The sequence below is a fragment of the Empidonax traillii genome, unplaced genomic scaffold (assembly GCF_003031625.1).
Source record: "Empidonax traillii isolate 1590-97213 ecotype Southwest subspecies unplaced genomic scaffold, ASM303162v1 scaffold141:size962631, whole genome shotgun sequence".
Taxonomy (NCBI): domain Eukaryota; kingdom Metazoa; phylum Chordata; class Aves; order Passeriformes; family Tyrannidae; genus Empidonax; species Empidonax traillii.
The window spans coordinates 260636-275075 of NW_020955334.1; the positions used below are offsets into that span (position 1 = coordinate 260636).

Below are 14440 nucleotides of genomic sequence, written 5' to 3' on the forward strand. Positions count from 1 at the left end.
TTTGAACAATATAACGACAAACTCAGCAACATGTTGATTGTTTCTCAGGCAAAATTTTTACATTTTGTATGTTGTTTCCCACAGCTCAGCCCATATGCAAGACTTGGTCATAGCATACATTTACCCTATTCTCACTGAGGAAATTCAGGTAGTCGTATTCAGAGACTCATAACATATAAATGCTCATTTCAATCTTGGCCAAAACATGTATGTTTTGAGGGCCTTCATATTTTTCCTGTAAGGCTGTTAGTACTATTGTCTTTCATTCCCACTTCAAGTCAAAAAGTAAATGCTACAACTGCTCCATTTTAACAACATGAATGTTTACTGGTTGACGTCTGCAGATATTGGTCATTCACGAGAAGTGGAGGGAAACTCAAAAAACAGCAGAAAAGATGTGATAACATCCTTTTTTTTTTTTTTCCTTCAAAATGGATAAAATTCCTGGTCTGTTTGCATCGGCATAATCGTGTCTTTGTGGCTACTCAAAACATGACATACTGGACTATTTTCTGCATTTAAAACAGTTTGGTTCTATACAGGTATGTTTGACTGCAATATGAATCATTTCGCTGCCATGACAAGATTTTTCCACTTTCATAAAGTCTATCTCACAACTGAGTTTCCCTTAGTAAGTCTTAAATCTACTTTTATCTGAGCTGATGGATGTGCCATTTTAACCTATAGATATATGTTCCTTCTCAGCAATTACTTCAGCTAAATGGATGAATGAGTTCCATGACATAGCAGACTACCTATGCATTATTTATATGGAGGAAATCTTCATAGAACTACATCCAAGGTTCTTCTTAAAATAGTTCACGAGTTTCATACTAAGAAAACCTCTTCATTTATCTGTGTTCTTTCCAGAGCTCTGTGTAGGAAAAATATAATGGCATTTCAAGTGAAAAAAATCAATGCTGTTCTATCAGAAGATGAGTCAATGGAGCAGAGTCGTATAGAAACACTCAACTGGAAACACTGAACACTAGCACATGGCTAAGTAACAGTATGACTCAAGACTTCATAGAGAACAAACTATATCCTCCACAAAAATTAAAAACTTCCAGATCTCCTGGGAAAAGGACTCTCTTTTTTACAGTATCTACATCCTAGTCCTGAAATAGATACCTCCATTTAGTCAGCTCAGTAGATGTTATTCTTCATTGGCTCTGTTGACTTGCTCTCACTGCTTGGTTCATATCCCTGACCATAGAGATCTGGTCCATTTGAGCTTTAACTGCAGTTCAGTGGGGAGTGGTTTTGTGTTAAGACAAACTACTACAGATGCTGATAAGTAAGAATCTCAAGGAAGATTTTGATCTCCACTGTCTAAAATTGAAGCTTAGATGTATAACTTAATAACACATATTTGTCCACACATAAATTTAGGTTTCCTAATTTCAAATGGAATCCATTCCCTAAATTACAGTACCTGATTCCCTAAATAGACTGCACCAATTATATATAAAATGTATTTTTTTACTGAGAGTGGATTTATGTTACCATTTCATGTGTTTCTTCTTAGGAAACATTTGTTAATATCCATCATAAGGTTTACCGTTTCTGTTCTGCCAGTTAATACCAGGATGCAAATTAAAAATGTCTCTTGCACGCAAAATTTAGTTACCGAATATTGTATTCTTACTGCATTTATGCCAGGTCATTTAAAAAGTAAGTTATTTCTTCTTCTGTGATGTAAAAATTACTATCTAGTTTGCATTGCTGTTATTGTCTGACTGTATGTAACATTGTTCATATAAACCCACTTGCTACAAATATTTGTATGAAGCTAAATGCCACAAAGTCTATTTTGGGGTTTTTTCAGTATGTAATAAGAAAGATGAAATATAAATTATGTAGACTTAGAGTTGCACCACATGCTCATACAAGTAGCCTAACAGTCACACACTGGAACATTTAAGAAGTGCCCTCACTTTCACCCGAGAATCTAGTTGCATGTTTTAGATGATTGTCCCTTGTCTTTGTAAGGAAATTCCTAATTGCTTAGTTGAGTAAATGGGATTTCATAGATATCTAAGTAAACAATTATGTTTTCAGCATATCACTTATCTTGAGTCAGAAGAAATGTAAGTAAACTTTTGTAAGTGTAATTCATGTCCTCAACATTTATCTCTGGTCCTTTAAATTGTACAGTATCCCACATAATCATGTATAAATTCTGAATCCTGTAATCCTATAATCTTCATTGAATTTTCTTCACAGAGGAAAAATAATGCTCTTTCTGATTTAAAAAAAAAAAAAATCACCCACAAAAAACCCCAGAAGTTTGCAAACTAAATTCATCTTTCTTTGTTGATTAAGTTAATTTATTGTCCAATAGTCCTCATGACTAGGGAGGCTAGAAAATTTTAAAACGAATATTTGCAAACCAAACCAAACAGTATTCCACTCATAAATTAAAAATCCCAATGGCCATACAACAGCTGACTTGCTGGACTTCGAGCAAAAGCAGACCTGATGATTTGACATATATTTAGTATGAATCAGCTTTTTTCAGCAAATTTTGAATCATTTGGGGCGTTTAAATTAACATCAGGAAACCTAACTGAAAGCCAATTGTAATTTCTCCTGAAAGAAACAAAAGTCACACCATGCATGGCTACTTCAGGACAGAACCACTCAAGGCAGAAAATCTAAAAGTCCAAAAGTGAAACATGAGTCTTTTGAATATGCTTACAACATCACTTGTGAGCTTGTTGTCTTGTTTGCCACTAAAGTGGGTTGACCATGGCTGGATGCCAGGCAGCCATCAAAGCCACTCTATTACTCCCCTCTGCATCTGGAGAGGGGAGAGGAAATATAATGAAAGGTTCATGGGTTGAGATAAGGACAGGGAAAGATCACTCACTAATTACCGTCATGGGCAGAACAGACTCAGCTTAGGGATATTAATTGAATTTATTAATAACAAAATCAGAGCAGGATAATGAGAAGTAAAATAAATCTTAAAACCATCTTCCCCCACTCCTCCCTCCTTCCCAACTCTACCTGCTCCACCCCCAGTTGCTCAGGGCGATGGGGAATGGGGATTACAATCAGTTCATCATGCATTGTTCCTGCCACTGCTGCAGGAGAAGAGTCCTTCCACTACTCTAGCTTGGGATCCCTCCCACAGGAGACACTCCTCCATGAACTTCTCCAGTGTGAGTTCATCCCACAGTCAACAGTTCTCCACAAACTACTCCAACGTGGGTCACTATTCCATGGGGTACAGTCCTTCAGGCACAGGCTGCTCCAGCGTGGGTCCCCTACAGGGCCACAGGGCCTACGAAGAAACCTGCTCCAGTGTGGGCTACTCTCTCCACAGATCCACAGGTCCTTGCCAGGACCCTACTCCAGCACAGGCTTCCCCTGGGTCACAGCCCTTTCTTGGGCATCCACCTGCTCCAGAATGGGATTCTACCATGGGCTGCAGGTGAATCCCTGCACCCCGATGGTCCTCCATGGGCTGCAGGGGCACAGCTGCCCCACCATGGTCTGCACCACGGGCTGCAGAGGAACCTCAGCTCCAGTGCCTGGAGCACCTTCTCTCACTGATCTTGGTGTCTGCATACTTGTTACTCTCACATATTCTCGCTTTGCTCTTCTATGGCAGCAATTACATCCACCCAATAACTTTTTTTCCCTTCTTAAATATGTTATCAGAGAGGTGATTCTGTCACTCGTGATTGGCTCAGCTTTGGACAGTGGCAGGCTTGTCCTGGAGCTGCGTGGCATTGCCCCTGCCAGACATGGGGGAAGCTTCTGGCATCTTCTCAGAGAAGACAGCCCGTACCTCCCCTGCTACCAAAACGTGGCCACTCAAACTGGACACAGCTGCAGAAAAAGGAGTAATTTGGTCCTACAACCAAAACACAGCATCTGCATAGTTTTCACCTCCACAAAGCTCGTTCAGTCTGTGTCTGGCATTAGTGTTTTGTAAAATATATCTTACAAGAAATTCTGACATTTAATTTTTTTTTCTTCTGAATGAAGGCAAAATGCTGCAACAGCCAAAATACAATGGTCACAAAAAAATAAAGATGATTCTAGAACTGAAAATGTCAGTATGAAGGCATACGCTAGGATTCTACTTCATAAGAGCACTTGAAAATTTTAACCTTGTGGATATTCTACCTCTTTTCTGATGCGTAGCTTGAGTCTCAATGCCTCTGGGAAATATATTTGATATCCAGTAGTCAAAAGTGTCCTCTGTATCCTTTAGTACCCATCAGATACAAAATACAGAAATTTTTTTCCAAATGAAAGTGTATAAAAAATTTCATAACCCTGAAATTATTATTCTTTATACCTAGAAAACAAACACACTAGCAGAAAATAATTGCCACTATTGCCCACTCAGTGTGCCTCAGGCCTCTTCTAGGGAGAGATTGGTAGGAAATAAGAGAGCTATCCAGTTTTAAGACTGTTCCGTCACTGACCTTTTCTCTGAGACTACAAATAAGATTACAAGCTAGGAAGAGCTATAGGGATTATGAATGACCTCTGATTCTGGGTAAATACCACATTTTAACAAAAGTGAAAACAGTTATCAACTAAGTCCTGCCATGAAGAACATCCTTTTGCTCTTTTCTCTTCCTGGAAAGACAGCAATTAAGATATTGTCCTAAATAAGGGGCTTTTAAGGTCCCTATGTGTTTTTAATACCTTCACCAAGTAATTAATAATGCTTAATTATTTAAATGGAATTTTAATGCAGGCTAAGCACTCAATTCACTATTATAAAACTGTCAATCAAATCTGGTTTAAAATATTCAAAAGAAAGAATAAAGATGCCACAAAATAGCAGCTTCCTTTTTTTTTTTTTTTTTTTTTTTTACAATTTTCATATAACCAGCAATGTCTTTTTCAGATTTTCCAAGGATGTGGCCAACCTAAACCAGCACCTGGTCTGAGATCTTCCCGTTCTGTCCCTGAAAACTTCAACACCCGCTTTAGACCATATAACCCAGAGGAGAGACCTACAACTGCTGCTGGCACAAGTTTGGACAGGCTGGTAAGACAAAATATATTCCAATTTAAAATTAGTAGAAAAGGCTTAATAATATACTAGAAAGTTGCAATCTCTTAATTTAATAATTTCATAATCATTATTCTTTCTTTACCAGCTGTTCCAGCATTCAGTAAATCTTTTTTTCTCCATGGGAAATGGTATAAAATTGCATTGTAGGAGAATAATAGACTCTGTTTTTATGTATTAGAAATGTTAGAAGAGGAAAAGCTCTTTTCTGGAGGCCAAAAACCAGATAAGCCATGGCAGGTACTTTGCAGTATAAATTCTCTTTTAAAAATGATATACAGCAATATTTTAATTTTTTTATTTTATATTAAAAACAAGTTCTTGTGTATTGAGGCCATTTTTATGACTTTATTCTTGAACTAATACACTTGCAAAGGCACATTAGTTTCACTTTTTTATTTAATTATAAAATTAACATTGCTTTATTTCCATCCATCTCAACAATTGATTTTATCAGCTAAAACTGCAGTGATCTTGCTTTACTTATTCAATCATTTTGAAATAAAAAAAAAAAACCTTTAATATAATATTATTTTTTTACTACCAGTCATTGGATGCACATTTAAGACTTCAATGTTCCTGCTATTTATACATCTATAGATTGATAGAAGGCTAATTACTATAACTGTTAATACCATCACAGGACTCCTCTCTAGGTGAAACCAATGAGCAAAATCAAAGGGTTTTAAAGCTTTTGAATTAAAACACACTGTACTGCATGTCCTCAGCTTATGCTGCACACATGCAAAGCACTGGTCCCTTTAGCTGAAGAGAGGAGCACTCAGGGCTATAGCAAGAGTAAGGGGAAAGGAGCACTCATGTTGAAACAGGTGTGGGTATATGGTGAGCTGCACTCCTGGTGGCTGCCAGGCAGCTGCTGACTGCACTAGGGCACCAAAATTTCTTGCTGTGGGTCTGATTGTGAGCCTAAAATGTCTAAAGGTTTCTCCAATATGCAACTTAAATCACTGAGCAGGAACCCAAATATACTAATTCAGATGAGGATCTGGATATCTTCTGGACACCACCATTCATCATATTCATTTAATGATCACAGTAGTCTTTCACAGTGCTAAGTCTTTCCAACCATTTCTATCTATGCTGTATTCTGTCTACTCTATTCTGTCAATCTTCAAGGCAATTCAACAGGAAAGTAACATGGCATTTCTAGTCAAGGCATGGGATTACTAGGCAGCAAAAAGCAACATTTGTTAGTTCTCTGCTCTTCTGGAAACAGTATAGCCTGGTTATCCTAAATGGTGAAGCAGAAAAGATGCTTACCTCCATTGCAAACTTAGATTTTTCTACCACAGCAGGTTCACAGCCCAGTGTAAAATCTCAGGCTAAAAATCTGACTGGTGATGCTCAATACATATTTGATGGGCTCTCAATTTTATACTTTCACTTTATATTCAGAGAACCCTCAGAGTCCTTCTGTACCACTCATAGCAGAGTCCTGAATCTTTATCTAGGATTGGCCAAGGTGAAGTGAAAGGTCACCAAAGCCTTTAGGTTTCAGTCATGCTCTGTCAAAGCTAGAGGTTGCAAACAGCTGAAATGGGACAAAGAATATATAAAAGAAGGCTGATGGCACAGTTCAGTTTGGATTACTGTGATGTTGTAAGAACAGTTCTAGCATTTTTGCAATGAAAGAGGCAGGTTTAAGTGACACTAGATATTGACACAAGAATGCTTCTAAACACATTAATATTGTTTTAAAACTACAAGTTCCCAAAATACTGAGCAGCATCCTGAATAAAGCAACCAGCCTTTAAAGGCTGTAGCTAATGAAAGATAATTCAGTGAAAGGTAACTGTCAAAGCAAATAAACTTTATAACTCCTGATAATTTCTAGACTTTGAAAGGGAGCTTATCTCCATATGATTTAATTTGTTTTGTTCATGCATTATTTCAGACAAAACCCAAAGAGTTTAGTGTTGCTGCTGTTTTTTAATATGTTAAAACAAATTTCCTCTTTGCTGTTCTCGCTGATAGTATTTAAAATAATAACTATTTATGGTCTGTTAGTTATGAGTGTTGGTATCAAATACATCTTCCAATGGCAGTGATGAATGTGTTGTCTCCTTCTGGGCTGAGACCAACAGTACCTCAATTCAGAGATGGCCACTGACCTCATCTGGAGCTGGGAAAGGTTTTTTATGTGGTTTGAAGCAGAAGGCCTTTTTTCAGAGCTGTAACCCCGTAGCAGCACTTGGGAAAGGTCACTGCCTGCATCTCACACTTTCTTGGGTAATTTTATCCAGAAGCATATAAATGCTACACTCCTGCCTCACAGAAACACCATTTAACTGGTCTACATCAGAACCTTAGCATTTCATATGCTGAATCATTCCCTGAATGACATATCTGTCTTCATTAACTATAACCAGAGCTCGGAGGACCAGCTTCATTTAGGTCCTCCTAACCCTTGCATTGCTAACAGGACATAAGGAGAACCCCACTCACAGCAGTTTTCCTGTCTACACACTGGTCATTTTCTATTGCTTACTTAATATAAATATACTGCAGTATTGGTATTTTGATGGTAGTGTCAAACAGTTAAAGATCCTTTTGATTACCATACATATAATAAACAAGTCTTTCTTGAAGTCAGCTGACTGTTCAGTGTTATGTTAATGCTTTTAGAAGTCTATTCTGGAGTTTGTATTCATAAAACGCTGTCAGACAACTTAAATCTGAACTGTCATTGCAAAGTCCAAACATGCAGTTACAGAAACCCCAAAAGAAGTGACAAACAATTCTGCTTTTATCTGTCTTTGACAGGAGAAAAAAACAATTTTAGAAAATACTTCCTCTGTGTCTCAATCTTATACAAAAATGTAGCACATCTAAACCATTTTTTTTTCTCCTGCTCATAGCCCCATTTCTGAGCTCAATTCAGTTAAGCATATTTTATCAGGTATGTTGCATAAAGCAGTCCTTATAAGAAACCTGCACTGAAATCACCCAGTACTGAACCCATCTGAGAAAGCGTTCCTTCATCCTTGCCTGAACTATGTGATTAATCCAGCTCTTCTGTTCCAAAATGAGAGAAAGTGGATTCCCTGTGTTATTGCCATATCTGTAACAAGTAAGGCTTTACAAATAAGAAGTAGCTCACAATAAATTATGAGAAATATGCAAAAATATTAAATATACCCCAAAAGCCATAGTATATGTGGCTTCAAAAGCATCAGATGTATTCAGGAAGCTATGTAGAGCTTGAGAGACTTATTGAAGCATTGATGTAAAGCATCATCTGAGACATCTCAGAGTATCTGAAGTATGGGACCAGCAGATATGACACAGAACTAGGAGAGACAAGTATAGTTCTGGAGCAGCAGTGGGGAGCTGGCTAGGATACACTACAGCAGCTCAAGCAATTCAGGTTACTTATGCTAAGGCATTTCAATCACACCGTCACAGTATTGGGCTCTCTCTGAAGTCAGTGTAGAGAGACAAACACTTATGGGGAGTGATTCACCCCACATGGCACAGACGTTTCTCTCAGATTGGGAAAAGACTGGGTAAAGAAAGGCGTGATTGCTATACCCACATGTAGATATGCAAGACTGAGATGCCTTGGAGTTTATAAGACATCTAATTGAGCTGGTAGATAGGACAGTTATTTGGGATGCTTATGCCCTTCTGGATTGGCAGCTGAAGTCTGGATGGAACACCCTAGAGGATGTCCACTATGTGGCATCCAAGTGGGAAAACAGAACTGAGGCCCAGCTCTTCTCTGCGGGTTCCACTGGGTGAAATTCAGCTACATGAATATAGTCACCCAATGATCTCAGAGACGCCATGGTCTTTAAGATGTCCAAAGGTGAAAGTGAAGTCATAGGAGACCTGGTTGGAAGTAAGATAGAATATCTTAGAACTACTAAATCCACTTGCTCTGTCTATATTTAGATAACTGTATTCCACCCTATTTCTCTACTGTAACAAGCAAATGAGGGCTTTTCTGATTCAGTATAGAGATCCATAGTGCAGATACCTATAACCAGCTGTCCAGATTTGAGTCTGGATGGCTGTATTTTTTACTGCTAACACAGAGAAATAAAGGCCTTCTTTCAGTTTTCTAAGCATGGGTTTAGGCAACTGAATTGAGATCAAATATTTCTAAAGCACAATTCATCTCATCCTAAAGAATATATTTGAACAGTTTAGAGAAATGTTTTCATATCCCTCTACTACAAAGTGACAACCTTAGTTTAGGCATCTAGCAAGTACACCTGAATATAAGTAAATTTAAAAACTGTCAAAATTTAAATAATTTTAACCACTGAGCTCACCTGCTTCTGTAGAGCATGATCTAAAGTTTCTCATTTAAAATCAACTGCTTATAAAGATTCATTATCTTCTCTGTGGTTGCCTGTTTGGTATAACCTGTGGTTTATTTTGTTTTGTTTTGTTTTGTTTTTCTGTTCCCTGAATCTGTTTCCCTCTTGCTTCCCAGAGGACTATCTGGAGGACAATGCAACATGGTGTAAGCTTTGGTATTCTTATTCTTCACTTCATACCCATTTGTCTTTGTACAATGCTGGACAAAACAGTTGTTTAAGTTTCATCTTCACCATCTTTACTTTGTGTGTGTGTGTGTGTCTTGTGAGCTAAAATGCTAGCAGTTCTTTCTGTAATTTTGTAGTATGGCTGATTTTATTCTACCCAGTGCCCAGAGCTGCCGGAGCCTTTCACTATTTTTTTTCTCACCTCAAGGATGATGCCCTGCCCAAGAAAGGAGTGTATGCATTCCCTTAGTGAACTAAAAACTGACGTAAGCATCTCCACAGTTTCAGACCCCACAAATGCATGTGGAGCAAAGCAGACACTGTGCAGTGGCATTCCGCTCTGAGTCTTGTGCCTGGAGCAATGGAAATGAGCTCCCAGGTCTTCCTGGGCTCTCTCCATAGAATTGTCTGTGTCTTGCTGTCCAATCCCCTTATGCTTTACAGCTTCAGAAGTTTTTGTTCCTGTTAGAGGTCCCTGGTTTCAGACAGAAAACCTTCCTCAGTGGGGTTCATTCAGCACAGCCCAAGGGAAAGGCAGGAACACAGCACCACACAGATATGCATTTAGCTTGGACTTAATAGTCCAACTTCATAGGAGGGCTAATTAGCTGACAGAGAGCACCATGCTGATACAGCCATACTGGCTCAAGTACCTCTGTATCCACCGCATCACTGTGCAGCACCGTGCTGTCTTAATTCAGCTGGAATTTCTCCTGAGATCATACTGCAGCCCAGTCTAGCTGGACGTGTATAAAATAATTCCAAGGTTTTTTTCAGGAGATCACGGAAGCTTTCTTGATTTTCCACAAGGGAGCTGTTGCACTATTAACCACATAATACATAATGTACGTGCATACTGCGGAGAAAGGTGACTCAGAAATTGGCTGCGGCACTATGCAAGAGATTTACATTCAAGTACAGTATAGTGGCTGCATAGATAACATGCACCCAGTCTGAAAAAGAACACCTTTCATGCTCTTTACCCTGGGGAGGGGAATATACTTTGTTACATTTTGTAGGAAAATGTTATTTTAGAGTCACTCCTGCTTTCCCTAAAGTGACAGTAAAGAAAGTGACATTTCCATAAGGAAAATGCCCTGAACCACCTTTTTTAGGAATAAAGTAGGATGTACTTTAAGTGTCCATTCAGTCATCTTTTTGATTTTTTTATTCCATTGTGTAATGACTTTTGTCATAATAAAAAAAAAAATTTGATAGCAACCTAACAAATCTGTTGTGAACAATTCCTTTCCAGTGCTCCAAAACTACATGAAATAGAAAATATGATTTAAAAAAAAATACAATCTGCTTTGCATTTTAGTTATAGAAAACTAAAAGTAACAGGACATTATTCAGACGCTGATCTGAATTGCCCAGAGAATCCTCTGGGGCATTCCTGAAAGTAGTTTTGGTTTCAGTTGTTAGAATCCATTTAGTCCAGAATCTGGAACTGTTAAATATATGCAGTAATAATGCAATTTTCTTGAGGTAGGATGTTTATCCTCAACATTTTTTTTCTCAAGAGACCCTAGAATAATATCCAGTGGGTATAAATCTTGGACAGTTTAAAATCCTGAGATTATTTTCCGAATACCTTAAGAGTGAAGATGACAGGCTCACACAGGTGTTTTAGGAACCCACTGGCTTCCCACAGGCAATGCCCTCGCAGCCCTTAGACGCTGTACTTTTGGGTGTGTGATGTTAATCAGCAGATGACTTCTGTACAACAAAATGTACAACTCCTCCAGCTTTGCATTTTGCATGTTTCACCAGAGTCCTGTTTCTTATTAGCTATTTGGATGGAATACTCCCAATGAATAAATATGTTTTGCAACATTCATTGTGGTCATTTGGTGTCAGAGTTAGGATTTGTTTGGTTCTCCAAAAACAAGTGTTTGCTTAGTGTCAAGTTTTGTTTAGTCTCTGTTTCTGTGTCACAGCAATATCTGAGTAAGTTAAAGTCTGTGCAATCACTTTTTCCCTCATGGTTAATACCAGTTTCAGATGGCAAAGGTGGATGAATGATTATGTCTGTCAGAACCCTCCTGGGAGACCTGACAGAGTCCTGTTTTTAAAAATGGTGATATTATTCCATCTCCCAGCTGAATGGTTGTGCATGCTGCTGTATCTGATGCATTGCATTCCTAATGTGAGTGAGGTGTTTGCTTCAGACCTCTACCTCAATTAGTTGCCAAAAAAAAAAAAAAAAGGCACTATCTTGACTGCCATGCAGTTTGCAGTTTCTGCCTTGCTCCTTTTCTAAAGGAACACATTGCCTGCTGGAACATCTTCTAAAATATACCTGTTAGAACTAGTTGAACTTCCTTTCCCTAATGGGTGTGAAGACCCACTGAGAGTCATCACCTCATTTCCAGGAAGGTCTTAGGGGTGTGCGTGGTATATGCACAGGTATCCCTGTTAGAGAGATGAGGAATACAAAACATGTAGACAGAATCCACTCCTGATTCCTAGATTTGTCAGCAAAGAATAAGATGAAGAAATGGCATAGTCATGGGGCTTCAGTTGTTGTATCTTGAGAAATTTTGTGATTCCTGAGCTTAGCTGCTGGGGTAATGAGAAGCAGGATGTCTAGGCTAAAATCTGCACGTCTGTGCCCTGTCAAACCACATGAACATGAAGTGCATTTATTTGCCCTAGCTTTTAATATTTCTAGTGTTGCCATCAAAGTCTGAGCTATTGCCTTTTCTTTACTAGTCAGTGGAGATCAGCACCTCCAGACCTTGCTTAGGATACTCACTTAGAGAAGACAAGAATCTGAATTAGACCTTTTTTCCCACTAAGTATGAATTGAATTTGGATGATTAGCTCAGATATCCAATTTGTAGATGTCTAAATGTAATGCTGGGTGTTGGAGTTAGGCTCTATTAATCAGATGTACGTAAAGGAGATTTGGGTCTATGAAATATATAGGTAGATAGTTCCTATAATGCTGCTAATCACACTCTTTGTCATAGTATCATCTGGTACCTAGAAGGATGGCTTGAACAAAAATAACTTATTTGAAGGCTTTACAACGTTTATTTAATAGTAATTCTGCCTTGTTAATCTGGATTAAAATCTGCTTCCTTCCACTTGATGTTTTAGCTTCTGCTAAATAAAGACTAGGGTTTTTTTTTCCCAGTTTACAGAAAGTTTATATTACTAGCCTCTGGAAGATGAACCTAAGCAGGAAATATCTTCTCACTTCTTCTTCAGCTGAAAGACAGATCAGATTTCATTTCACGTGTCTTTGCATGAATCTATGCAGAAGGAAAAGTGAATTCCTAATGCTCTTGTCAATGATAAAGAGAGGTAGTGTTTTGGTATAATATTAGAAAAAAAATATGGTTTAAAAATTTGTAGCAGGGTTTGCGTCCCCACTTGCAGTGCATAAACCATGCCAATTTAGATGCTTCCAAGTAATATGACTGTAACAACACTGACTGCCTGCGTGCCTGGAAAGTGTTCCACTGTGATAAATTCTTGCATTGTTAAGATGAGTACAACCAACAAATTATAAGTTTCCTTAAAAAAATGGATTTGTAATATATCACCAGTTCACTTGGCACTAGAGAATTAGAGAGTCCTTTTCATGCAAGAGATTATAAAACATAACATGTCTTTCCAGCAACAAAGTTAGTTGTGCACAAGTGTGGATGCCAACAGAGAAATTAAAACTTTGGAAATTTCTGAATCAATTGCAAATGGTGGTTCTCACTCTCCAAAGAAAAGTAACTTTTATACTTTACTGGCAATTAGCTTTCTCCAGCCTTTAGAGACACTTTTATCCTGTTAGACTGCAGCACACAGATATATTGTGAACTCATAACAGGAGTGTGTGGTGCTGGCCTCCATTAAGAACAAATAGTAGGTTACAGCAGACTGAAACTGATTTCCCGATCCAAACATCTAATTCGTTTTTCCTTGTAACAGACAGAAATTGGCACTTTATGGACTTTTATGTGTATTACTAGTGGTTAAAGAGGAGGTAAAATACAAGGAATAAAAGTGTTTATCTTCATTACAAATGGTGACCCTTCTGTGAACCTTCTTAAGTCAAAACCAAACATTTTGCATTAGGAAAGATTTCCCATATTTTCTTCCTGCTTTTATCTCCCATCCTTCAATCATATCAGTGTATCAGTCTTTCAAATGTTGAAATAGCAATACAGGATGCTTCTGTAATGCAGAGCTGAATTTGAACAGCAGACCTTGAGTGGCTGGTTACAGATACTCATTGATGGGAAAGCCAAGATGATTAATAATACTGGGGAAGGCAGAAGGCAAGGATTCATCATGTCAAATTTTATCCATCATCAGTAGAGGACAACTCTAAGACTGTGCATCTGCGAGCAAACGCAGCAGCACTCTCTGGATCCCAGGTCTGGGTGTAGACTCTAGCAGCCTTGCAGCTCCACATTAGGGCAAAATGCATGGCTGCCCTATTATCACTCTAGATGCTGAGTCACTGTAGAAAATAGGAGAATATTTCTGCAAGACATTTCAACAGATCCCATTCTGGACACCAGCAAGTACTGAGGTACATAGTAATAAAGAACTTCACCTACAGGATTAGTACTATGGACTTAGTAGTATGGACTCCCTCCACAGCTGGTTACAAAAACAGGCATTTTCAGAGTGTAATTCCCAGTCTAATGTAGACATCTGCCAGAGACTGCATGAATAGCTTCCTAGAAATGCTGATGTTTCTCTATTTAACTATGAAGAACTTCAGGCTTGACAAGAGACTTATCTTACAGAGGGCTAGAGGTGAGTTAGATTAACTCCTGCTGAGCATTCAATACCCGAATTCTCCACAAACAGCCTTACCAAAGTGAATGTGACTATTAGAATTAAGGACTCATTTACTCACTGGGGGATG

General features: G+C 38.3%; 1 protein-coding gene across 1 annotated transcript in view; it reads left to right on the forward strand.

Annotated features, from left to right (window-relative positions):
- GPC6 (glypican 6) overlaps positions 1 to 14440 on the forward strand; it is a 220850-nt gene that overhangs the window by 156415 nt on the left and 49995 nt on the right. The window contains exons 4-5 of the mRNA XM_027884269.1: positions 4877 to 5020; positions 9507 to 9536. Of these exons, the coding sequence (XP_027740070.1) occupies positions 4877 to 5020; positions 9507 to 9536 (174 nt within the window). The remainder of the gene's footprint in view (positions 1 to 4876; positions 5021 to 9506; positions 9537 to 14440) is intronic.